This window comes from Gordionus sp. m RMFG-2023, chromosome 3, assembly GCF_954871325.1.
Source record: "Gordionus sp. m RMFG-2023 chromosome 3, tfGorSpeb1-WG-v2, whole genome shotgun sequence".
Taxonomy (NCBI): Eukaryota; Metazoa; Nematomorpha; class Gordioida; order Chordodea; family Parachordodidae; genus Gordionus; species Gordionus sp. m RMFG-2023.
The window spans coordinates 43,788,059-43,813,353 of NC_088777.1; the positions used below are offsets into that span (position 1 = coordinate 43,788,059).

At 26.0% G+C, this 25,295-nt stretch overlaps 1 protein-coding gene and 1 long non-coding RNA gene across 2 annotated transcripts; one reads left to right on the plus strand and one right to left on the minus strand.

Moving 5' to 3' along the window:
* Positions 1-1,408: 1,408 nt before the first annotated feature.
* Positions 1,409-21,160, minus strand: LOC135927008 (uncharacterized). Its single transcript, XM_065462943.1, has 13 exons — positions 20,789-21,160; positions 19,462-20,729; positions 7,990-8,469; positions 7,799-7,947; positions 7,620-7,754; positions 7,449-7,553; positions 7,155-7,283; positions 5,903-6,082; positions 5,532-5,860; positions 2,986-3,117; positions 2,815-2,931; positions 2,288-2,405; positions 1,409-1,826 (listed from the first exon to the last, which is right to left on the minus strand). Exons 1-13 carry the CDS (start codon positions 21,158-21,160, stop codon positions 1,645-1,647), a joined length of 3,696 nt encoding a protein of 1,231 aa, XP_065319015.1. The 3' UTR covers positions 1,409-1,644.
* Positions 21,161-22,773: 1,613 nt separating this feature from the next.
* On the plus strand, positions 22,774-23,593 carry LOC135927317 (uncharacterized). The gene is made up of 4 exons (XR_010572036.1): positions 22,774-22,914; positions 22,959-23,071; positions 23,107-23,157; positions 23,199-23,593. It is a non-coding gene; the product is annotated as an uncharacterized LOC135927317 (long non-coding RNA).
* Positions 23,594-25,295: the final 1,702 nt, after the last annotated feature.

Consider the following 25,295-nt stretch of genomic DNA (forward strand, 5'->3'; position numbering starts at 1 on the left):
ACTTATGGCCTTTTGGAATGTGATAGTTAAATAAGATTAATTAATTAGACTATTACCCAAATGTATTTTAAAACCTCAAAATTTCAAAACTATTGTAATTTTATAAAATTATGAAATACGTTCGAAATTTTCCATTAAAACTTTTTAATCGTAAATTTATTATTTTTAGTGTTTTTATACTTCCCATTCAATTTAAAATCCTTTCCAGTTTGATTAATATAACTGCTACACGCGATCCCGTTAAATGAATTTCTGACCCGGTGAAAAATTAAAAAATCCCGCCTCGATAAATAGTCATAAATCTTAAAATATCATAAACTCTATTTTATTTCATGGACCCTCAAATCGGCTGTTTAACAAAACTACTTAATATATATTCCGGCTGAGCTACAAAAAGCTGATTTGATTTCCAGTTCTTATGACATCAAACTCTTGGACGAGCTTAGGTTTATTTTCAAAGGATCGTTGTTTAGTAACACAAAAACTGGTTTGGTGAGGAATTAATAAATGATAAATAGTATAAGCCAATAAATATTGGCGAACCCATATATTATTTTCATATCACCTCCTATTCAAAAACGAATATGCGTTTGTTTTGAATATTAGTAAACTCTGTTTTGTTTGAAAACGGAAAACGAATAAAAAATTACGATTCGAATAAAACAAAAAATTCATTAGTCGAATTGAACTATTCGAATAAGATCCAGATCTAATTAATATGACTAATTATTAATGTGCTTTTTAATAAAATTTAATTTATAATTTCTATTGATTTTACATCAACTGCTTACAAAAGACTTTTCTTAGTTGGACTTGGAACTAATATATAGTCAAAATATAGTATGACTTATTAAAAAAAGATACAATAAGAAAATTCTGCCTTAAAAATTGGCTTGGCATTATAAATTAATAATATGGATTTTAATTTTGCTAATATGATCACATGTTCTTTATCATCAGATTATTATTATAATAATTTTTTTCCTGTCTATAATAATCATCTCAATATATTTCCGTATTTTATAAAATGTATATAAAAGAATTTTTCGAATCGAATAGGCTTATTTTAAATTTTCGAATTTTTCGTAAGAAAATTATATTATTAATGTGAGTACGAATATTAAATTATTCTGTTCATTTAACGAATAGAAAACTTAATTTAAAAAAAACTGAAATTATGCAGTTGAACGTGTTTAAAAAGAATTTATACTTAAAATGCAATATAAATAAAATATTGAAGACTGATTTTGTTTTAAAAAAATGTCCAAAATTGAAACTGGAGGTCGGGTTTAGCAATTCAATTACCAAAATTAATCTATTACAAATTGAATTTGACTTCGCCCAACCCAATTTTTATTTTAAAAAAACTTTACCCTTGCAACCGCGATTTAATCTAAATATATTAATATAAATTATTAATCTGTGAGCAAGTTATTATTTAATATGAAAATTTATATAGAATAATAAAAAAAACATCATATCAAAATATTTTTCGTGGCATATTTACATTTCACAATTATAAATATTTATGTGTATTTTTTTAAAAAAATATATTATATTAATATAATTCAATGAAGGCGTAATCGCCAAAGATACTTCCATATAGCAATACGAATACATGGTATAACGGGCATTTTTGGAATATTAAGTGGTCCATTTTTCGAAAGGAAGCGTGTGATATACATTCGGTACTTTACTCAACCCGCCCCGTTTATTAACGGCGAATGGTAAAAGAGCCGGTTTTCTTAGACCCAATCCTTTGCCTGCTGGGGTATAGGCCCTTATCGTAGCCATGTTATTTTGATCCGTGGTAAATGAAGCCCAGCCTGGTAATAGTAATTTGAAAGAAATAAAAGAATTTTTTTTTATTGCATAAAATATAAAATGAAAGGTAAAATCGGGTATTAATAAAATGTAAAGATGCATCGATACCGAGGCCAATAACTTACCTCTTTTACCCCATGTCAAAAGATTGACATCAATAGAACTTATTATTGTAAAAAAAAATTATATAAATTAAACAAACTCAAAATTAAATTAATCAATTGTTATCTTATGATTTACCTCGTCAAATATGTCATCTTTCGAAAAATAATTTGTATAAAAATATTCATAATAAATAATTATTTTTAAATAGTAAATTGTCGATTTCAGCTGAGAGCACTTCTAACGAGTAAAGGTGTATGTGCATCTCTGATTAAAGTGGAAAGATAATTCGACTCACAATAATTTTAAGACAATTTATTTTTTTTAAAATAAACTGATCAAAGATATTGCTTTTGTTTACCGAGTGATGATAATAAAATATCGGCAGAGCTTTTCCATTTATCATCGCCATTAATCTCAAAATCTTTCGAGGTTAACGGAGGGAATTCCAACAGTCGTTCATTAGAACCTGTAGGTACCTATTTAAAAAAAATTTTTTTAATGATTAATATGTACTATTTACATGTTAAATAGTGATCTGCATCGGGTCTAATTTTTCAAGCCCGGCCCTGCCCGAAATTTTTTTTTATAAAGTTTTCCTGGCCCGAATTTATTTAAATATAGAAATTAATTTTTATAATTACTCAAAATAAACGATATATGTTATATGGCGTCTACTTTCTATAAATAAAATCACATATTTTTATTTTACAAAAAAAATTCAACATAAAATTGATAAATTTAGATATATTTTAAAAAAATTTTAAGGCCTGACCCGGCCCGGATTTTCTTAAAAAATATTAGGCCCGGCCCGAAGCCCGTTCGGGCCGGGTTTGGGCCAGGCCTACTTTTACAGATCTCTAATGTTCAATATATTTAAAATTTTACCTTGAGACTAAAATTTCTCAAATTTTCGGCATAAAATGTCTCGGCCTTGGAAGTTTCGACAACATTTAAAGGAAGATCTTGAGAAACAAACATTGTTAAAAATATGGATTCCTGCCCCTAAAAAATAAAATTAATTAACTTTAAATTTCCTTAGAAAAAAAAGAATGTAACTTGTAAATAATCAATCCGAGCGAGACCCGCAACCAATAACGACATGCCAGGGGTAAGAATGCAAGTACGAGGATTTACGGTTACTTTTGGTATCACGTGAATAATTTCGTCAAAAGTTAATAAATTCAAAATCTAAAATAGTTCATGATAAACAAGATATTTTCTTTAAAAAAAAATTTTTTTTCACAATTAAATAAATTTTAGTACAATCATGAATAAGTTACATATATTGTGATTAGGCCTAAAACGAATTATTTGTTATTCGAAATTCGATTCGATTCGTATTTTACGAATACGAATAGCCGAATATGAATAATAAGGAAAATTATTCGTATTATTCGAAACTATTTATATATAAATATTCGTAATTTTTCGCAAATATTTTATTTGTATTTGTAAATTGTTGTAAGTATAATAAAAAAAAAGAAGTAATTATAGTGGATATTATTTCATTTTATTTTATTTCCTATTATCTTTATCAAATCCATAACTTATATTAATTGCTGTCAAATTTTAATGGAAGAAAAGGAAAAGCCCCAAACCCAAAGTAAACAAAAATATAATTATTTTATTTTGATACTTTCTCTTTATTTAATCATTTTTGGTGTTAAGATTCCTAGCTAAGCCACTGCAATTAAAACTTCAAAATATTATTGTTAGTGATTATGGCAATGTAATTAATAGTGATGAAGATTTTATGATAGTGATTATGATACACTATCTGAATTAGATGATTTACTTTAAAATTTGATAAAAAATAAGGTTACTAAATGGGAAAAGAATTTTCCTAATCAAAGAATAAGAACTAGTCAAAATTTAGTTATTTATCTGCCAGGAACTTAAGAATATGATGTCTCTGAAAGAGGATACTATAAGAAAGACGTTATGTTTAAAAAATTGGTTATTAACAAATTCAGATATACTATAATTATATTTTTTGTGTATTATATTTTGATGTTTATAAAATGAAATTATTGTATATTTTCAGAATATTTTAATAAAATTTGTATATTAGATTGAAAAAATATTAAATATTTTTTATAAGCAATTCTATAAATCGGACGTTTTTTGCCAATTTGTTTGGATAACGTTATATGAAATCATTTGGTTTTATTTCGTTTATTTTCTGTAAATTGTTGTTGAGAGAATCCTTAAAAATGTCATCTTAAAACATTATATCTGTTTATAATTTTTTTGCAAAAAAATTATATATTATTTATAAGCTTTATAAAAATTTTCGAATCGAAACGAATAATGATTTAAATTATTCGTACGAATACGAATAGCGCAATTATTCGATTCGTTTTTTGTAGGCCTAATTGTGATGGTATAGTGGGAGGGGAGGGAGGGGGGTGTAAAGAAGGAATATGTACTTTTCCCCTAACTAAAACTATTTTTCTTCTAGGAATAATGAATAAGTTACATACATTGTGATGGCATAAATTAATGAAGATAGTTAATAAATTTTAAATAAAAAGTTTCAAATTAGGGGGGGGGGGGGTGTAAAGAAGGAATGTGTACTTTCCCATGCCAAATAGGAATATCTAAACCTTGGTTCTTAATTCACATGTGGGAATTAAGGGAATCCTTTCTTTAAGTTCATCCTTTAAATCAATCTATAAATTCCTTGACTCACTTATTCATTTCTAGATCTCTATTAAATTCTCCGCTAGGAAATTTTTATTTATACTATCCTCTGACTAAATAAGATATTTTTTAAATGTGAAAAGACACATATTAGAAAACCTTCCAATTTATTTTTTTTTGTTCAAACTTGGATATTAATTTTTGCCAATTATATGAATAGAGATTCCCAACTTAATTTTCTTTTTTATGCTTAGAACTATGAAAAAAAGTGATAAATTTATGTAATTTGGGTGTGATCGAAGGTGGAGGTGGTGATGTAGCAAGAGTATGCATGGAAGAAAGAGATGTCATCTATTTTAACAAATAAAAACATAGTTTATAACTCCGAAATTGAAAGGAGTCTGTAGGCTGTATGAGAAGAGCATCGACGATGGCAAAACTTGGGCATGAACGTAGATGACATGAATATGTGGGAAATCTCTGAAAGAAAGAAAAACAGGTAACGAGTTGAGAGAAAGGATTGGAATAGAAAACGACTGGAGTGATGATAAGAAATAGACTGAGGTGGTTTGGGCACGTTACCAAAGATAATTGGGTGAAGAGGTGCATTTCCAAAGATGATGCAGATGAAGATAATAACGAATGAGAATGATGGGTCTAATAGCGATGCCAGTGATCGTAAAAAGTGGAGAAAAGTGATTAGAACCAGGTAAACTTGAGAAGATTGGGGACATATGGTTCTATTTTATTAATATCCGGTTTCTAAAAACAATTTTAACATGCTTTTGCCTTATGTTATTGATAAATTGTAATGAATTAAGTCTAAAATAATCGCACTACTAATTTTTTTATTATCGTCCTGATGATTAAGGTTAACAGAAATTGTAAAAATCAATCTCTTACTAGAGTCCAAAATTATTTTAAGGCGCCCAAGTAATATAAAGAAGTGAAAAACATACTTGATCATTGTTAACTAAGCCTGGTGTGTCATACAATCGCTTTCCTGCTCTCATATAATTCTGGCGCATTGTTGTGCTACTATGTTTGAGATTTGATATCTTTTCCAAATGTTGATTTCTGTATCTGATAAGCCGGTGATCAGAAGATAGATTAGAAATGGTGTTTTTTGGGTCTATATTATTATCTGAATTTGGTTCTTTCGAATACTTTTTGATAGATCTAGCTGAACTGTTTATCAAAGAAGCTATATCACTTGGCACTAATGAATCTAGTTCTGTTTCAATGCTGGGAGAAGAATCGTAAGATTTGGACACTGTTAAAGCCTCTGCTAAAATATAAATGGTCAAGAAAATTGATTATTTTATTATACATATTAATTTGTCATAATACGGGTTCACATTTGTTTGAGAAAATTGAGAATTCGGTTCATAAATTCCTGATTGAATATATTTTTTAAATTTTGAAATATAATTCAGTCTTCGATTTCTCGCAGCTAACTTCCATGTAGAAGGTTTGTTGAGGGGAAAATTTAGCATGTTCAAAGTAGTCCCTATAAATTATAAATCAATCAAAAATACCTTGTTAAATATTAATAAAATAGAATAAGATATGATGTAGTGTTGTTAAATGGCTTGTTTGAGCAGATTTTTAAAAACAATAAACTCAATATTTTTGCCAGAAAAATATTGCCTACACCTCCAGATTTTAATAGATGTCCTAAATCATTGGGTCATCTACAAACAAAATCATTAAGCTTGCGTAATATTTTTTCTGGATATATATTGAGTTATTTTTATGAATTGGCCTAAATAACAACACTATATAGCTGATAATGATGAAATTTTTTGATATTTAAAGATTTTTATGTAATATTATGAAGGACAAGCTACAGCTTCTACATCAAATGTTGAAAAATTATCTTAATAATTTGAAAAATATAACATTTAAGTTTTGCCTATGTCTATTGATAAATTTTCCTGCAAACATTTTGATGAGATAAGAGGGTTACTTACTATCATTAAGGCATCCCAAATCTCTATAAAAGAGCTGTAAGCCAAAACCCAGGGTTGTGGCATGATTTTAAAAATTTGGGCAATATTGGGCCTAAAAATAATAATAAATTTTTGTATAAAATTTTCTACTTCATTTTGGTTTAAAAAAAATTTGAGTTTAACAGTTTGGATGGAACATATAATCATTAGAACTGCATTAATATTAAGGTCCAGAACCCATATTTCAAAATTTTAACAGCCAAAATCTTTTTAAAAATATGTGTAACTGGAAACTTTCATTGTAACCAATGGCAAGAATTGTAATTTTTCAAAGCAGCATATGTGTTTTGAAGTCTGAGCTGTATCAATGGTATGTATAAGGCATTTGATTTGGTAGATGTTTCTATACAAGTGTAACTTGCAATCCCATACCAAAGGCTGCCCTGCCTTAGGTGTGAGTGATTACTTAGCCCTAAAATATTGTTATTTGTTTCTATCAGAGCTTATGCAGAATTTGCACCATAAGAGGGTGATTGCTTAAATAAATCTTAATATAACTTAAATACAAGTAATGAATATCTCAATATCATAAAAATTATTACATAGATTTCATTATCATAATAATCATACCAGGCCAAGTTGAAGTAGTGGCTCTATTAATTATTTCATTAGCATGACCTCTACTATAATCTGAATGTAAAAGGGTGTTAAATAATGTAGATTTTCCAACATTTGCACAGCCAATTAAGTATACATTTCCTGATATTTAAAAAATTATTATCGTTAAGATTGTGCTATAAAAGTAAATAAATTACAGTGATATAAATATTTGAGATAATTAAATTATTCTTACTATCATTCTTAATTATTTAAGTAAAAAATAACAAATCATTAATTGTGTTATATAATTATAAATTGTATTACCATTAATGTTATATAAAGTTTGTAATTTTGTAATTAGATTTTCAACTCCATAACCAGATTTGGCACTAATCAAAGAAATTCCCATTAATTTTTCCACATCTAAATCTTTTATTTCATAATGTATATTATATTTAATGTGAGTTTGATTTGTTAAAATATTTTCTTAATTACTTAAAGTATTCAAGACTTCCTTTTTTAAAATTGTTTTAACTCTTCTTAGCCAATTTGATGAATCTTTTGGCAAAAGATCTATTTTATTACCGATAATATAAAAATATTTATTTTGTCCTATGATCTCCAATATATCTAAATAAATTTATGAAATAAAATTAAGATTAATTTATCAAAACCATGTTTTATTGAATGATTAATATCAAATATATCTAATAATAAAAGTACTAATCCATCTTCATTTTTAATGTGATGCAAAGTCTTTGAATATTTTTCATGATCAACCCTTACATTAATTGGATAATTAAAATGTGTCAGCAAACTACATCTAAAATATTTTGATGTTTATTCTTTTAAAAAATATAATTACCTTTGGCATAAAATATCTCCTAAATTAGTTTTAGATTTAAAAAGATTACTAGGCACATATCCAGCCAAAGTGTCATCCTTACATTGCAAAAAGGCACCACATCCATAACAGGGCACACTTGAAATTTTAACTTTGGCATCAGGCAATCCAAAATATAAGTTTAGGTCAGCTTCAATTAGCTTGCGTTTGTATATCAAAAGTTTTGATATTTCTCTTTCCGATAAATTTTCAAATTGAATATTTTTTAAATGATCTAATATCAATGAATTGTAAATTGAATTTTGGCTATAAGATTTTATATTTGTATTAGAATAGTTTTGTATTTTGTTTTGATTGTTTGAACTGTATGGATAATTAATTCTTTGCAATTTGTTCTCCAAATCTAATAAATCCGATTTAACCTTTTTATTATCTTTAACAAAATATTGTGATATAATAGGAAGTGATTCTTCAATTTTTGCTTGGTTTTTAAATATTTTTCTTGAATTAAAAATAATTGAATATCGCATATCTAGGATTTTAAATCATCGAAAATAAAGAAGACATTTTATACTGTCATTAAAGAATTGAATTGGCAGTGATTAGTTTAGAGAACACGATTTCATGTTTCTTAATGGTGGTTATCTTTTTATATTTATTTTATATTCCCTCGGTATATAAATAAATAGATAATAAACTATAATATATAGTTGTAATCGGCTTTTCGATAATATTTCTTAGAGCTGGAATTATGGTTTAAATACAAGGTTAGCCGTTGTTTTCGAACAGACACTCGCATTATGAGGGCTCGTGCTGCCCAATTTAGGTTAATTTTTAAAAACGGCCCGATTAAAATTTTAGCTAAAATAATATTATGAAGCCTTGAGATTTGGCCGATAGAGGCTCAAACTGTCCGCCATCTATTTTCATTTGAAAAAATGTCGCTATACCAATTTTTCCATTCTTTCTAATAAATTCCCATTTAAAAAGGATTTATATTTTTTTTAAAAAAAAAATCAGTTGAATATCTATATTAATTTTGAATAGAAAGAAATTTGTGATTTGAAAACAATCAAATATCCTTATTTTTTACAAGGATTTTTTTTATAGGATCTGGATGTAGAATGTGACTATTTCAGCGTCTACATGAGTGGGAGAGGTAGGAACAGTTTGCATCCTATTTTTTAGGGGGGTAGGGGGTAGGCTGCTTTAATGCGTGTAAAATTTTTTAGGGGGTTATCTATTAAATTTTGAAATGAAATAGGACAAAATTTATTGCTGTAAAAATTAAAATTTTTATCATAGAATATTATAATACAATTCATCGACCAAATCTATATATTGCAAACAATCATGCACATTGTTTTCCAAATGAAACTTTCTGCTATCCTTTTAAATGTAATTTAAATTTAGATTCAGCAAGCTCATAATGCCATAATAATTAAATCATTGTAAACAGTGACGTAGCTAGAAATTTTCCTTAGAGGGGGTCCATACATATAAAAGCTGAGGGGCTTCGCCCCCCAGACCCCCTTTAACGGGCCTTCGGCCCTTTTGCTCGGCCTTCGGCCGGGTTTATCTTACAAATCATAACCATATCTTCTATAATATATATTAAATATATTTTTTAAATGCATCAATAATATGTTATTATAATTTAGTAGATTATTCTCAATGATTTTATAATAATACTATCCAGAATAATTTCAATAGTAATATAATATCCTTCCACAAACATCAAAACCAGAAAAATATAATTCATATAAAATCACTTTTAAGTCTTTTGAACGTATAATCTCAAAAAAAAATTTGCTCTGGGAGGGGTCCAAACCCGAAAACCACCCCCGTAGCTACGCCACTGATTGTAAATAATGGAGGTTTTAATTGAATTTATTATCTAAAAAATAAATTATTTATATTCATAAAGTATCGATAGTTGGTAGTAGAGATAGATTAATTTAAGTTATCCTTTATAAATTCTCTGATAAGAGATATCAATAAATTAAAAAGGTAAAAGTAATAATAGGGAGACACTGCCGCCGAAGGCGACGGGGATTTTATAGTTGGGTAGGCAAAGGTTTTGGAAGGGGGTTTGCACCCAGTTAGAGGCTGGACAATTTAATGAAGGAGGTTTGAAAGAATGATATTAAATAATTTAATTTTCCAATTATTTTCTCAATTTTTTATAATGTAAATCCCTTTTGCATAATTAGTAAAACTTAGTAAGAAAATATTTATTTATTTTTATAAATATTTTTTGGAAAAGAGAAAATTAACTATTAAATTAAATAAAGATTACCATTCTATAACATATATAAAGTATATTTTAAACATCTCTATCATGCGTCCTAAAAATATTTAGAGTTTCCAGTTTAGATTTTGCTAAAAGGCGCTGATTAAAATTATTTCATATTTCTTTTAAATCTACTGATATCAGATGTGAAGGACATTTTTCTCATATAAAGGAATATATAAAAATTCTTGCTTTGCTATGACGCTCAATAATTATTTAAACAAGAATCATTTTATCTTTCAATTATGTATTATATTTAAAAATGACTTTTTATAAGATTATTTTGATATTTTATAGATATTCAGTTGATTTATATTAAATAAATTAAAGTTTAGTTTAAAGTTTATATTTTTTAATATATGCTCATTTCAAATGAGAATTTGTTCCAAAGATTTGTAAAAATAGGTAAATGACATTTTTTTATGATGTGAGAATTGATTGGGAACAAAATATAAAAAATGTTGTTTATTTTGAGCTTTCATAATATGAGTTTCAATTCTAACACTTTAATCAACAATATGCCACATAATTATTTTTTTTCATGATATGGAAGTATAAGTTAATTTCCTGATACTAAAAAGAATCTAGATATATATTCAAATTCTTGTAAAAAATGATCTTAGTTGCAGATACTGATATTTTTGCAAAACTTAAAACAATAAAAGTAATTTTGGTATTTCACATATTTTATTTTGATTTTATAGTAAATTATTTCTTTAGTTAATCTTATTGCAAAGGTGTTCCCAAAGTTGGGCAGGTCCTCCGGAAAAAGAATCTAGATACAGATACAGATTCTTTATAAAAAAATGAATCTTAGATACAGATACTAGTATCTTGTTCAAAATATCAAAAAGATACAATATAAAAGATACTTGTATCTTTTACTAAATTAGAGTATCTTAAATACAAGATACTTTCAAATTATCATTACCAATTAAATTAGAATAGTTTATAAAATACAATTTTTATTAGTTATTTGTGAAGAACATAGTATTACACATATAATAATTAATAAATATTTATTGATGAATTAATTATAATAACCAGGATTTTAATATTAATTTTTGTCCATTAATAGCTAAACAGGGAAGGGAGAGTATTATATTTAATGGGAGTTGAAAATGTGCAAATAAGAAAAAAAATTAAATCAAATGATTTATTAGAATTTGCAGGTTATTTTTTGTGTTGTTTTAAATATAGCTTATATTCGGAGTATATGGCTAAATGGCATCTCTAAAAAAAATAATACTAGTTTTATTTTTTTCATTTTATAAGTATTTATCATTACTTGTTTGTGATATTTTTGTATTTTTTAAATTAGTTTTATTTTCTAGTATGACTTATTAATTCTTGCATTTGTAATATCATATATATATATAAATATCATTTAAATCTCTTTTCAAATTTTTTTAATAAATTTCTTGCAAAATCATTAATTATATAAAAAATATAAAAATTATGTACAACATTATATTATTTAATTTAGTGTTGTTACTCGACTGAGTCGAGTCGACTTAGTCGAAAACTGAGTCTAAGTTTTGGGTCGAAAAAATAGACCCAAACTGACTTGAGTTATGAACTCGAGTCGTGAACTCAAGTCGACTCGAGTCGTGAACTCAGGGACTCAAGTCGTGAACTCAGGACTCAAGTCGTGAACTCAGGTCGACTCAAGTCGTGAACTCAAGTCGTGAACTCAAGTCGTTCAAGTCGTGAACTCAAGTCGTGAACTCAAGTCGACTTAAGTCGTGAACTCAAGTCGACTCAAGTCGTGAACTCAAGTCTATATACTTGAGTCGACTAGAGAACGAATATTTTTATAAACTTGAGTCGTCGACTAGAGGACGAATATTTCAAATTAATTATTAATAATTAAGATTTGTTCTGTTTTTTACATTTTTTTATTTTAGACTTCCAACTTGAGATTTAAATAGGAATAATATACTTTAGTCAACTAGAGGACAAATAGTTCTATGAACTTGATTCGACTAGAGGACGAATATTTCAAATTAGTTATTATTAATTAAGATATTTGTTGTTTATTACTTTTTTTATTTTAGACTTCCAACTTTAGTTGCAAATAGGAATTATATACTTGAGTCGACTAGAGGACGATAAGTTATACTTATATGAACGTGAGTCGACTAGAGGACGAATATTTCAAATTTTATTAATTAAGATATTTGTGATCTATTTTTTACATTTATTTACTGTAGACTTTCAACTTGACACCATGAATACGAAATATAAAATTGAGTCGACTAGAGGACGAATATTTCATATTAGTTATTATTAATTAATTTATTTGCTCTGTTTTTACACAGGATAATTATAATGACCAATATTGTTTGTTAGCTGTTTAAATTTTCCACCTATTAAAATAAGCTTAAAATTTTAATGTAATGTGCAGATACACATGGTATGTGTATACCTGGACCACCTGCTAAAACACAGTTTTTACGTCGTAAGAAAGCAAATCTACTCAGACCTAACTGTATTTCGTTATGAGTCTCTCTAAAGTGAATGAAAAGTTCTTTAATATTACATAAAATTAGCCTTTTCTGCACTTGATATTTTCCTATTTACATAAAAATTATTTTTGCCTGCATAAGTAGTGTTGTTAATTGGTTGGTTGTGTAGAGCCCAGACCCGGGGTTTGGGTATAAAATATCGACAAAACCAGCTCTGAGCACGAACCCCGAGCACAGACCCGGCGTTCAGACCCAAGGTCCAGATCCGGATAGATGGCACAAAGGTTTAGACATTATCGAAAACTCGATGCTTAGACAATTGTTTTCGGGTTAAAATATTGATTTAGCCGTTTTTAAAAATCGGCTCAAAAATAGCCGTTTAACAACACTAATGGAAATCTTGATCACATTATTTAATAAATATATATTTTATTATATCATTGAAAACAAACTCCCTTTTTGCTTAAAAATACAGGTAAAGCATTATAGGTAAACCGAATGTTAAAGACTCAATTTGGCGCCAATTTTTATTATTTTTTGATAGCCCTTTAGAGAATATTTTTACTTACAATATGATATATAATTAGTTGAGATATAAGCCATCCTATTTCGCCTTTGTCTAAAAGTCTACTGCCTTGCTAAAGACTCTCTCACTTGGCGCTTGTCGTTTGTTGTGCCAGGAAATCTTTAGCTATCAACGACAAGGTTGGGTAATAATCACTGTTCTTCACACCAAATTTAAAATCTTTGTGCTCAAGGGTTAAAAAGTTATTCGCGTTAACATTTTTACCCCGTCAATCGCTTTACCCCGGTCTCCCCTACATAGAGAAAATTTTTTAAGAGATATATAATATCTCATGCTCATGATATTTAATTAAATTAAGAATAAAATATAATAAAAAATATATATAATATTAAAAGTATGTATAATAATTTTGTTCTTAAAAATACCCCTCCCCCTCCTTCCTTGATTTAATATTTTTTTAAAAAAATTTTTTTTCTCTATCAATGAAAAAAATAACAATTCTATTCCCCTCCCTTTTTTTTCCCCCAAAAATTAATTCCATAATAAAAATATTTATTTTTTGTTTAAATAATTTCATTCCCAAGTTAAAATTAAATATAAAATAAATAAAGGAGGGAGAGAGAGAGACAATGGGAAAAACGAAAAGAAAATGCATTTTTTATATCTTCATATAACATTTGATTTTTTATAAATATAAATAAAAAAAACATTAAATAAATGTATCCCGCCCAAATTTATAAATGGGGGTTTTATTATAAAACAATTATTTTATTCATTTTTTTTATTTTATATAACATTATTTTCCTGATTTTATATTTCAAAATATAATAAACAAGTGAAAATAAAAATAAAAGGAAAAAACAAGAAAGTTAAACTTAAAATTAAAAATTACAAAATTTTTTTTTTATATAAAATGCAAAATAAAAAAAATAAGATGCAGATTTATACCTCTCTAAGGACAAGATTAGACAAAGATATACTTGATGATATTTTAATTATAAAGCTTAATCGTACATTGTTAAATAATGTAATATTTTAAATCCTTATTTATATAACCTATTTCATTATAAAATTATTGTTTACATAGAAATTTTAATAAATAAAAATTCATATATATGACTGATTTAGATGATAACAATATAAATAGATTTTTTATATGAATAGTATAATCAGAGGGGGGCGTATTTTACTAGATATATCCAAATAGTAGTTTTTAAGATCTAAAATTGATTTAAAAGATTAAAGAAAAAATATTTTTAAATTTGTTCCCAAAAATATCATGTTTATATTGATGCATCTTTCTAGTTCAACTCCATTCCGGTTGGCTCAAAAAATTTAACATATATGATACTATTATCATCTGCCCAGAGGTTTAAGTGTTTCCCAACAAAATCATATTAACCTAATTTAAAAATAATGGATACGAGTAATGTGATAATTTCAAAATATATATATATTAAAATAATTTCAAAAGGGAGTTGAGAATTAGATAAAAAATTAAAAATGATAATTGTCACTTATCTATGGTAGATCTCCATTGAAATTTTAGTTTAACAGGTTTACAATATATATTTTACCCATTTGCTTTAAAAAATTTTACAAAATTTTAAAAATAACGATTATGACAATTGTCACATATCTATGGTACATCTTCACTGAATTTTAAATTAAACGTATTTACAGCCTATATTTATAATTTTTTGCGTCAAAAAATTTCAAAAAACTTTAAAAATAACGATTATGACAATTGTCACTTATCTAGGGGAAATCTTCGCTGTAATTTTAATTTAACATATTAACAATCTATATTTTTACCTATTTGCGTCAAAAAAATTCAAAAAACTTTAGAAATAACGATTATGACAATTGTCTCTTTTCTATGGTATATCTTCACTGAAATTTTAATTTAACATGTTTACAATATATATTTTACCCATTTGCTTTAAAAAATTTCACAAAATTTTAAAAATAACGATTTTTACAATTGTCACATATCTATGGTACATCTTCACTGAATTTTAAATTAAACGTATTATTTACAGCCTATATTTTTACTTATTTGCGTCAAGAAATTTCAAAAAACTTTAAAAATAACGATTATGACAATTGTCACTTATCTAGGGGAAATCTTCGCTGAAATTTTAATTTAACATATTTACAATCTATATTTTTACCTATTTGCGTCAAAAAAATTCAAAAAACTTTAGAAATAACGATTATGACAATTGTCTCTTTTCTATGATATATCTTCACTGAAATTTTAATTTAACATGTTTACAATATATATTTTACCCATTTGCTTTAAAAAATTTCACAAAATTTTAAAAATAACGATTTTGACAATTGTCACATATCTATGGTACATTTTCACTGTATTTTAAATTAAACGTATTATTTACAGCCTATATTTTTACTTATTTGCATCAAAAAATTTCAAAACTTTAAAAATAACGATTATGACAATTGTCACTTATCTAGGGAAAATATTAACTGAAATTTTAATTTAACATATTTACAATCTATATTTTTACCCATTATAGCGTCAAAAATAAACTAATATGTTTTAAAATACAGATTATGATATTTGTCATTTTTACAAAGGAACATCATCATTGAATTTATAGTTTAACATATTTATAATATAAATTATATTTTTACCCTTAGTACCAAAAATTTCAAAAATGTTAAAAAATAACATGACATTTGTCACATTAATATATTATAAATAACATAAAAATTTAATACAAATATTTATAAATTATTTAAACTAGTTCTTTTAATATATTAAAAAAATAGATAATTTTACAAAAATGATAAAAATAAACCTATTTCAACTAAAAGATTTAACAAAAATATTAATTAAAAAAGAAGATTTTAAATTCTTATCAATTCAAATTTTGCTTCAAATTTTGCATGAAAACCACAAATTAATTTTAACAAAATATTATACAATACCTATTCGAAATATTCGTCCTCTAGTCGACTTAAGTTCTCGACTCAAATGGAAAACTCATGTTCTCGACTCAAATCGACTTGAGTGCATGACTCGAGTTGACTGGCGTTCACGACCTGAGTCGACTTGAGTTCACGACTTGAGTCGACTTGAGTTCACGACTTGAGTCGACTTGAGTTCACGACTCAAGTTCACGACTCGAGTTCACAACTAACCACTTCAGACTCTGAGTCGGAGTCGGATGAACTCGACTTTTTAACAACACTAATTTAATTATTAAATATATAACAATTTTTTTTAATGCATTTTAAATTAATTAAATTTTGTAGATAAATACTGTAATATAATTTTACTTATATCATAAATAAATAAAAGTAACTAATAAAGTTAAATTCTACCTTATTATAATTATTTTATTAAGAGCCTTTTAAAATTATCTAATGTTATATATCAATTGTAGCTTAAATATTTCCTCTAATAAGAACTTGCTAAAATAATTAAATATAAAATATATTTAAGATGTGCCGATATTTTTTATCGAACCGATATTTCACCCATTTCAAAATATCAATTATCGGTCAATATTATAAAATTTGATCCGATATAAAAATGGCTTCTTTAACAAAAATAAAATGTTATAAAGTTTAAAAAAATAGTTATATCTAAAATCATTTATTTTTATAAATAAAATCGAAATCCATTTTTATGTATATTTTTTTAATAATAATATTTAATTAATAAACATTCTACCATATTGTTATTTTTTTGCGCATTCTGTTTATAAAAGTATGCGATAATCTCTTCAGAATCTGTTTTTAGTGAGCTGGTGATATTGGCAGTTAATATCGCCGCAAGCTGACCTCTGATAAATTGGAAATATTGGTATTACTAAAAAGAAATCTTCGCTATATTAATGTTAAATATTATTTTAAATATTTATTTCAAATTTCATAATATAATTGTTTATTAATTAATATGTATATAGATTAATGTTATTACTTGTTATATAAAAGTGATTTAACAATAAAAATATTTTATATACTTTTAGAATTACAATTGAATTGAATATAAACTATAACTGATCATTATAATATATTTAAATGACATAAGTTATGGTATAGTTAAATTATAGTTGTTATACTAATAAAAAGTATATTAAAAATTAAAACCATTAGTATCTTTACAGAATACAAAATTAGATATGATATCGGATCGGTAATCGGGATATCAATTGAATATAGGATCGGATTGACCTCTAAAAGGTGGTATCGGTACACCTCTAAAAATTATATATCCAAAATGATTTTAATTTGATAATCAACCATCTTCTATAAAAAAATTTAATAACAATTATCTAAGAGGGACTTAAGTATAGGTATTATTATGTTAATAATTATAAAATAAAAATGTATAATATACTTTAATATGTTTAACAAAGTTTGTAGAGGAGTTTGTTCAACCTTTAATAACTTTTTTACTTGTGCAATTTTGACATTCGGCTTGTACCTTGTCCTTTTTCACATAAATTACTTTATAAAATTTTCCATCTAGAATTTTAAGATTCGGATTTGATTCAGGAGAACATATCTCCATAATTTCATCTTCACTACTATAAATGTTAAACATTCTACAAACTAAAAAATATTACATATAAAATATAACCTTTACTTATTTAGTTTTGGTGTTGTTATTTTTAAACTATCTATCTTTGTGATCTGTAAAATTTCCAACTAATTTTGGTTATCAATATATTTAAATAGCAGAAAATAATACAAGATTTCACGAAGAAAATAAAGTTATATTGTGTGATATGTAAATGTTTTAAATATTAATATTAAAAAGAATCTGTATCTGTATCTTTTTAAAGAAAATGAAAAAGATACAAGATTCTTTTCAAAATAAAGGATCTTAGATACAGATACTAGTATCTTATTAAAAATGTCAATAAGATACTGAGTACAAGATACAAAAGGATCTTGTATCTTGTATCTTAGATACATGTATTCGCGGTACTGCCCAACTCTGGGTGTTCCTATGATTTTTTATTGAACATTTAAATTACTCTTTTAATTAATATATAATTATTTTTTAATTCCTTATTTTTTGAACTTTAACCTTAATTTTTACAAACTTTAAACATTTAGTAATAAATTTTTATTTAAATCATGCTAATCAACATAAAAAATTACTAATAATATATTAAAATTTATTTAATAAAATTTTATTAATATTTTGGCGTTGAAACGTAAAATTGATGAAACTTTAAATAAATCAGTGGCTTCGCTAAGGGTAGCGCAGGGGCTCGAGCCTTCTAAAAAATTTGAATAGCCCCCTGAAGCAAAAAATTTTTTTTAATGGCTCTTTAATATCCCCTTGAACTAAAAATAAATTTTTTTGATTGCCCACTAAATGATTTCTTTTATAATTCTATATTGAGTAATATATAGATTTAATTTTATAATTTAAAAATTAATAAGTCTATCTAAATTATTCTTAAATGAATACAATTTTAATTATTAGATTAGATTAATACTTATAAATTATATTTTCACTATGTCAGCTTGCAATCAAATTCTGTGTTAAAAATATAATATTAATATCACTTACTAAATATTAATTTAGCATTAACAGTTGAAGCTTTATTGACTTTTATTATTTAAATTATTATATAACCCTAATTAAATAAATATTAATTGAAAATTAACAAATTTAATATTGTAATTAACCGAGTTCAAAATCACTAATCAACTATATTATTTATATTTACGTGATACGTGATATATAGCGCATTCGCCCTCTAACGTTGAATATACAACAGAGCAACGCTAGGTTTTCCTCATTTCCATCTAATTGGAATTTATTAATTTAAGGGGGGAAAAAATATGAGGAGCCCTCCACACGTTTGTGGGCAAGCCGCACGTACTTGTACGCACAACAATTCCGAAGAAATGTTATTAAAACGTCTATAGGCTTAGAGGAAAAGAGAGGGACCAAAAAATAGCCTACACCCAAGAACTGCTTTTAAAGTTAATTACTTTAAAGGTGGGAGGTGGAAAATTTAACTTAAAAAGCTTTATTGTAAGTTTATTTATTTTAGAGGTAAAAAAGAAATATACTTTCAAGAGGAATAAATCCACAAGAGAAATCGAGGAAGAAAAGTAAGAAAAAGGTATTTGAACTAGAGATCTCTAGGAACAAATTTAATTTTCATCTAAAATATCTATCTTTGATGCGAAAGAGTTTTCTGATAGACCTTTTGCAATTATTAAGCTTTATAAATTGTTTCATGTTTACATTCAGCTCCATCACGTCTTTTATAGCTTTGTAATACCATAACGATTTATATTTAGTATACTGTTTCCCTTTATGTGTATATAACCAAACGATAGCATAATGTACAAGGTTGTGATCTGAATTTCTTATTATATGGGCTAGGAACTGTATCCGACGTTTTTTTAACGTAATATTTATCGGAGTGTGGCTAGATTTCCTCCAGAGGTTAGAGTTAGAGATGACTTTGGGATAAAAAATACCATTTATGGTTCTCAGACAATTATTTATAAAGGATTGGATACGTCTTAAGTCCGTCTTGTTAACTTCCCATATGTCACTTCCATATAATAAAATGGGGATAATAGCAGAGTTGAAAAGCCTCAACCTCGTAAAAACCGATATTTCCTTCGACTTCCAGATTTTCATGTACATATAGAACGCTCTTTTGGCTTTTTGCGTTCTAATCTTCATTTCCTCTTTACATTCCCCCTTGTTATTGAGCATCACACCCAGGTATTTGATATTATCTACTTTTTTGATAACGTTCCCGCCTACCAAAAGATTTTGGAGCGGTGGTGTATTTGGCGAGGAAAGAATAACCGTTTTATTAAAATTAATTTTTAAACCAACTCTGAGGCTTATGGTTTCGATAGGGTAGATCAGACATACAGTCTCTTCAATATTTTTTGATATTATAACAATATCGTCGGCATACGAAACGATCTTATTAACAAAGTGAAAATTTTCATTAGACCCAAAGTCAGCCAAGTCTGCAGCAGCATTTACCTCCTTTATGACTTTATTTATTATGATGTTAAAGAGAAGTGGTGATAAAGTACAACCTTGTTTTACTCCCTTTTTTATCTTGAAGAAGGGTGATATTTTATCGTTTGTTTTAAAACATGAAGTTAATTTGGAATAATGATTCCTTAAGATGGAGATAATATTTTGTTCGATACCACACTCTGATAGTGCTACCCATAAGGCGTTATGGTCTACATTATCAAAGGCCCTACTAAAGTCAATAAAAGTGTAATAAGACGGAATCCTATATTTCCAGCACTTTTGCATAATTATTTTCAGCGATAAAATAGGTTCCAAAATGTTTTTATTTGGCCTATATGCACAGATATATTTAGAAAGAAGAAGGGGTGAAGTTAAGATCCTATTCTTGATGAGTGTCATAAAGACTTTCGATACGCAGGAGGTCAGAGCTACTGCCCGATAGTCCGCGAATTTCTTAGGTTCCTTAATTTTCGGGAAATTGCACAGGAGAGATTTATTCCATTCTGTCGGAGTATTCCCACTTTCCCAAATTTTGTTAAAGAGAGCAAGAGAAAAGAAGAGATTAGGTTCGGGGATATTTTTAAATATTCAGCAGTAATGTTATCCAAACCCGGAGCTCTATTGTTCCGTAGTTTCTTTACGATATTCGAGATTTCATTTGAAGAGAAACCAGCCGGGGATATAATAGTGTGAGAATTCACAGTAGTTAAAGGAGTAGCCTTGCGGGAGTCAAAAATCGACATATAATGATCCAGCCACAGTGCCATTTGCTCATCTTGGTCCGTTATGGTTTTCCCATTTGCTAAGACAATCATAGGAAGTTTCACAAAGCAACTGGATTTGCAGAAGTACTTTAATTTCCTATATGCATCGTAGATCCTGTTCTCTTTCATATCTTGTTAATGATACTCACTACCAAGTGAATGTATGGAAATATTTTAAATACCAATCTAATTTGCTAAATACCGACCAAAATTTATTAAAATGTAATAAGACCCTTATTATTTAATATATTAATACGGAATCACGTGGTCGAGTCCGGCCTTCTATATATCATCCCCCAAGGATGGAACCACCAAGTTAGAATAAGAAAAAAAACATGATCATTCCCAGGATTCGAACCCGGGAGCATAGGATAAGTAAACCAAGCTCTTGCCTACTAGGTCATAGAGGCTTTCCAAAAATCACGATTTTTCAAATATATATTATAAATATATTTGCTAGTGCCTATCCAAATGAAAAATGAACAAAATTCAAATTTGATAGATGGTACCTTAAGGTACCAAGCATCATTAACCTAATATATTACAGTTAATATTTTAATAAATTTTACTAATAAATGCTTTGATAGTAAATATAATTAATAAATTGTTTTCAAATATCTAACGCCATCTCTTTATTTATAAATTATTTTAAAAATTTAACATCTTATTATTTATCCCATAATGGGTGTAATAAATTAGATAACTTTTCTTCTCTTTTTTACGTGTTTTTAGGAAAGCTAATTTTTTCTTATTTGAAAAACTGTTTTGAGTTAAATTTTTAATATTAGTATATTTTTGATATTATTACAAACTGCTACTATTTTAAGATATAATATACCAACAGAGGTGGTACAATAATATATAAACTCTTAATTAATTTCTTTTATCATATAATATATCACTCTGGTTCTTATTTTATAGTTACAAAATGTTTCATTTCTATTATGGCATCCCTGCCTTGTAAATAACTTAAGGCTTCAATACATTTGCATAATTTCTTCTAAAGATTTTTACTGTTTTTGTTTTATCCATTTATCTAGCATAATAAATTCTGATATAAGTTAATATTGTGAGTGTCATGGCTACGACTGCAAATTAACAAGCATCTATTATTTGTGCTGGCTATGTAATTTAAGATTATTGTTACAGCTGCTGAGAGCATATTATTGCATATTTTGAAAGCAATAATGGTTAACGTGTAGTCGTTTATATATCATTAAAAATGGAAGATAATCTTTTAGAAATTTAATATTTCACATTTCTCAATTACTTATCTAGCTTCTATCATGTCATTTAAGAGGAAGTTCTAACCACGATATAGTTTTATAATTTGGATTGGTCGTTTATATTCTCTTCTCCGAGAATTATTGATTTGGTTAGCTATTAATTTTTCCTTATTAGTCTATTCTATAAAACATTGTCTAAAAATGATAATAGAGTGTTATATTAGTTTCTTAACTTTTGTCAATGTAAGTTGCTAATTTATGTAGTTTTTAAAAACCATTATCAATTGGGGCATATGTGTAAATTAATTAACCTTTTTTATCACTTGTAATTCTTGAGACGCTAATTTTTTTTATATAAGCAATCTAAAATATTTTATACTGTAATGAATCGATTTTATATTAAAAAATAATATTTTTAGAAATGTCTTATATTGTTTTAATTATTTATATGCTAGTTTATTTTGTATACATCTATTATAATAATCCTCAAAAAAGGTCAATCAAATTTAGCCAATAGTTTTCTTTTAAAACATATTTGTCCAATAAAAATGATTATAGCATAATCGGTCCAAAAGTAATCACCTTACCAAGCTCAGCATTCATACACTTACCATTTCATTCACTTCACATATCAAAGCAATGATATCCAGCAACCAAGTATAATTTTTTTAGGTTTTTTATAATTATATTATTTTTATTAGATTCTTCAACAAAACCCAACTACCAATATAAGAAAAAACAAACAAAGTTAAAAAGCAGAATAAGCGAAATGCTTTGTTACCATCATTCCAGAGGTAGAGAACATTGGGAGAAGGTATTATAAATTTAGATATATTAATATATTTTTAGATTGCACAAAAATATTTTGACCTGGCTCGATGGTAAGCACTTTATATCAAAGTAAATTTTTAATATTAATAAATAATTTTTAATTATTTTAGAGTTAGAAAAACCAATATCAAACACCTTAAAAAAACTATGAAACCTTATCTTATGAAAAATACCAGTCCAGAAGCAAAACATTATAAGTTAAGATTCCTAGGTATATGAGAATTTATTGTTATTCTTATCTATATAAAATAATATATATATAAATAACATAGTAAATTATTATGTCACAAAAAAATAGGGTATAAATTTACTTATAAAAATCTAAAGTCTGATAAAATGAAAAATATATAACTGAGCCATGAAAATTTTTGTATCCAGGGTCTTAATTTATTAGATATACATCATAGCAATTAAGATTGATTGTTAAGGGAGAAGTTTAAAGAGTATTTATGAAGGTCTTAAAAGCATTTAAATAATTTTTTATGATAAGTGTAGGTTTTATATGAAATTCATGTGTATATTTAATAGTTCCTTTCTAAAATAATCATTTTTATTATTATTCCAAATGGAGATACCAAATTTTATTTTTATAATTTTAAGAAATATTATTCTATTCTCCAAGTAACTTTTCTTTAAATCCAAAAAATTTATTGAATAATAATTAACTAAAATTTTATTTTAAGCTGCATCCAAAATGTTTTAAAAAAATCCTTAAAATTTTTACATTAATAACAACATTTTGGACACATTTAAGTTTTAAAAAAATTAAAATATTCAAAATGTTTGATATGATAGAATTATTAGTTATTTATTAAAAGATATGTAAATATTAAATTCTATTTATTATTATATATTACCTTTTATTAAACTTTATATGAACTTATTATTTGATAATGGTTATATTTAAATTTTATTTATATACTTAATAAATAAATATATGTTGTAAATAATTATATCAATATTTAATAAACAGTTGGAAAACTAATAATAACTTTTATTTTGAAAGATAATTTTTCCATAAAATATATATAAATTATTATATTTGAGTTATAATAAAATTATAATAGAAATTATATAATATCTTTTAAGAGTGGGAATAGGAATATTTTTATTAATAACTATAGGGTTTTCATTTTCTTTGTTGGCATTATCTTGATCTAGCTATTATTCAATAATAAATAACAAATAATAGTAACATAATATACAGAATCATTAGACATAGGGATAGCAATTTCATTAAGGTATGATTCAGTTAATTTTATATGCATATATAAAATAATACTGTTCCGAGATGTCAATTTTTAGATTAGTAAAATAAAAAACTATTTTATATTTTTGTCTTTTAATATTTTACATTTGTTGTCAATTTTAAAATTGACTCAGAATATTTGGTAATATCATCAATATTTTCTTTCAACCATATATATTGTATGACATATAGTAGAGCCTTATTTTCCAGCACCTTTTAATGTTACGATCTGAGTTATTGTAATATATTTATTGTATGGTTTAAGAAAAAATTGACAGATATTCCAAGAGAAATTGCAGAGATTATTAGTAGTGTAATATTTTGAAGAATAAAATAAAGAATTAAATAATTTTGTAAAAATTGTCCACTTACTAATACTTCAATTACCATTAAATAATTCAAACTATTATAACATAGTGTTGTATATTTTCCCATAACTTCATAATTGTAGAATGTATGTTATTCATAACTTATTATAACATTTTTGATGAAATGTATAACATTTTTGTTTAACTTATATATAATTTGACTATGATTGTAGTTAGCCTCCTGTTATTTGATAACTTAAAATATCTTTTTATTTTTTCTATTGTAATTTAATATCAATTTCTTAAATTTAATTTTATAATTTGTAACTAAATAATAAATCATTTGGAAAGGTGGCGGTTTGTTTAAAATTTAAATTAGGATGAACATATTTTCAGCATGGTACTTTAATGTGTATTCATGAATTTCATATAATGATAGGTAAATCAGATATTTCCCCTTCATTTATTAATATATACATATATTAGACAGATTTAATTCTTATAAACCTCTTATATTTTTTCAGGATCCAAGGAAAAAAATAATTATTCTGAGTTTTCCTGGGCTTGGGAAATATTTTTCACTGGACGTAGCTTGCTAAACATTTTTCAAAAATTTTAAATATGTGCTAGAAATTGGCCTGGAAATTTCT

Bases quoted from the DNA above. Each gene is read 5' to 3' on its own strand.
- LOC135927008 (XM_065462943.1), bottom strand. From the start codon at position 21,160: ATGAAAGAGAACAGGATCTACGATGCATATAGGAAATTAAAGTACTTC. The intron at 7,284-7,448 runs GTAATACAATTT...TTTAAATATCAG, and splicing joins AACTTTATATAACATTAATG to GAAATGTATACTTAATTGGC. The intron at 2,932-2,985 runs GTTACATTCTTT...TTTATTTTTTAG, and splicing joins CTCGGATTGATTATTTACAA to GGGCAGGAATCCATATTTTT.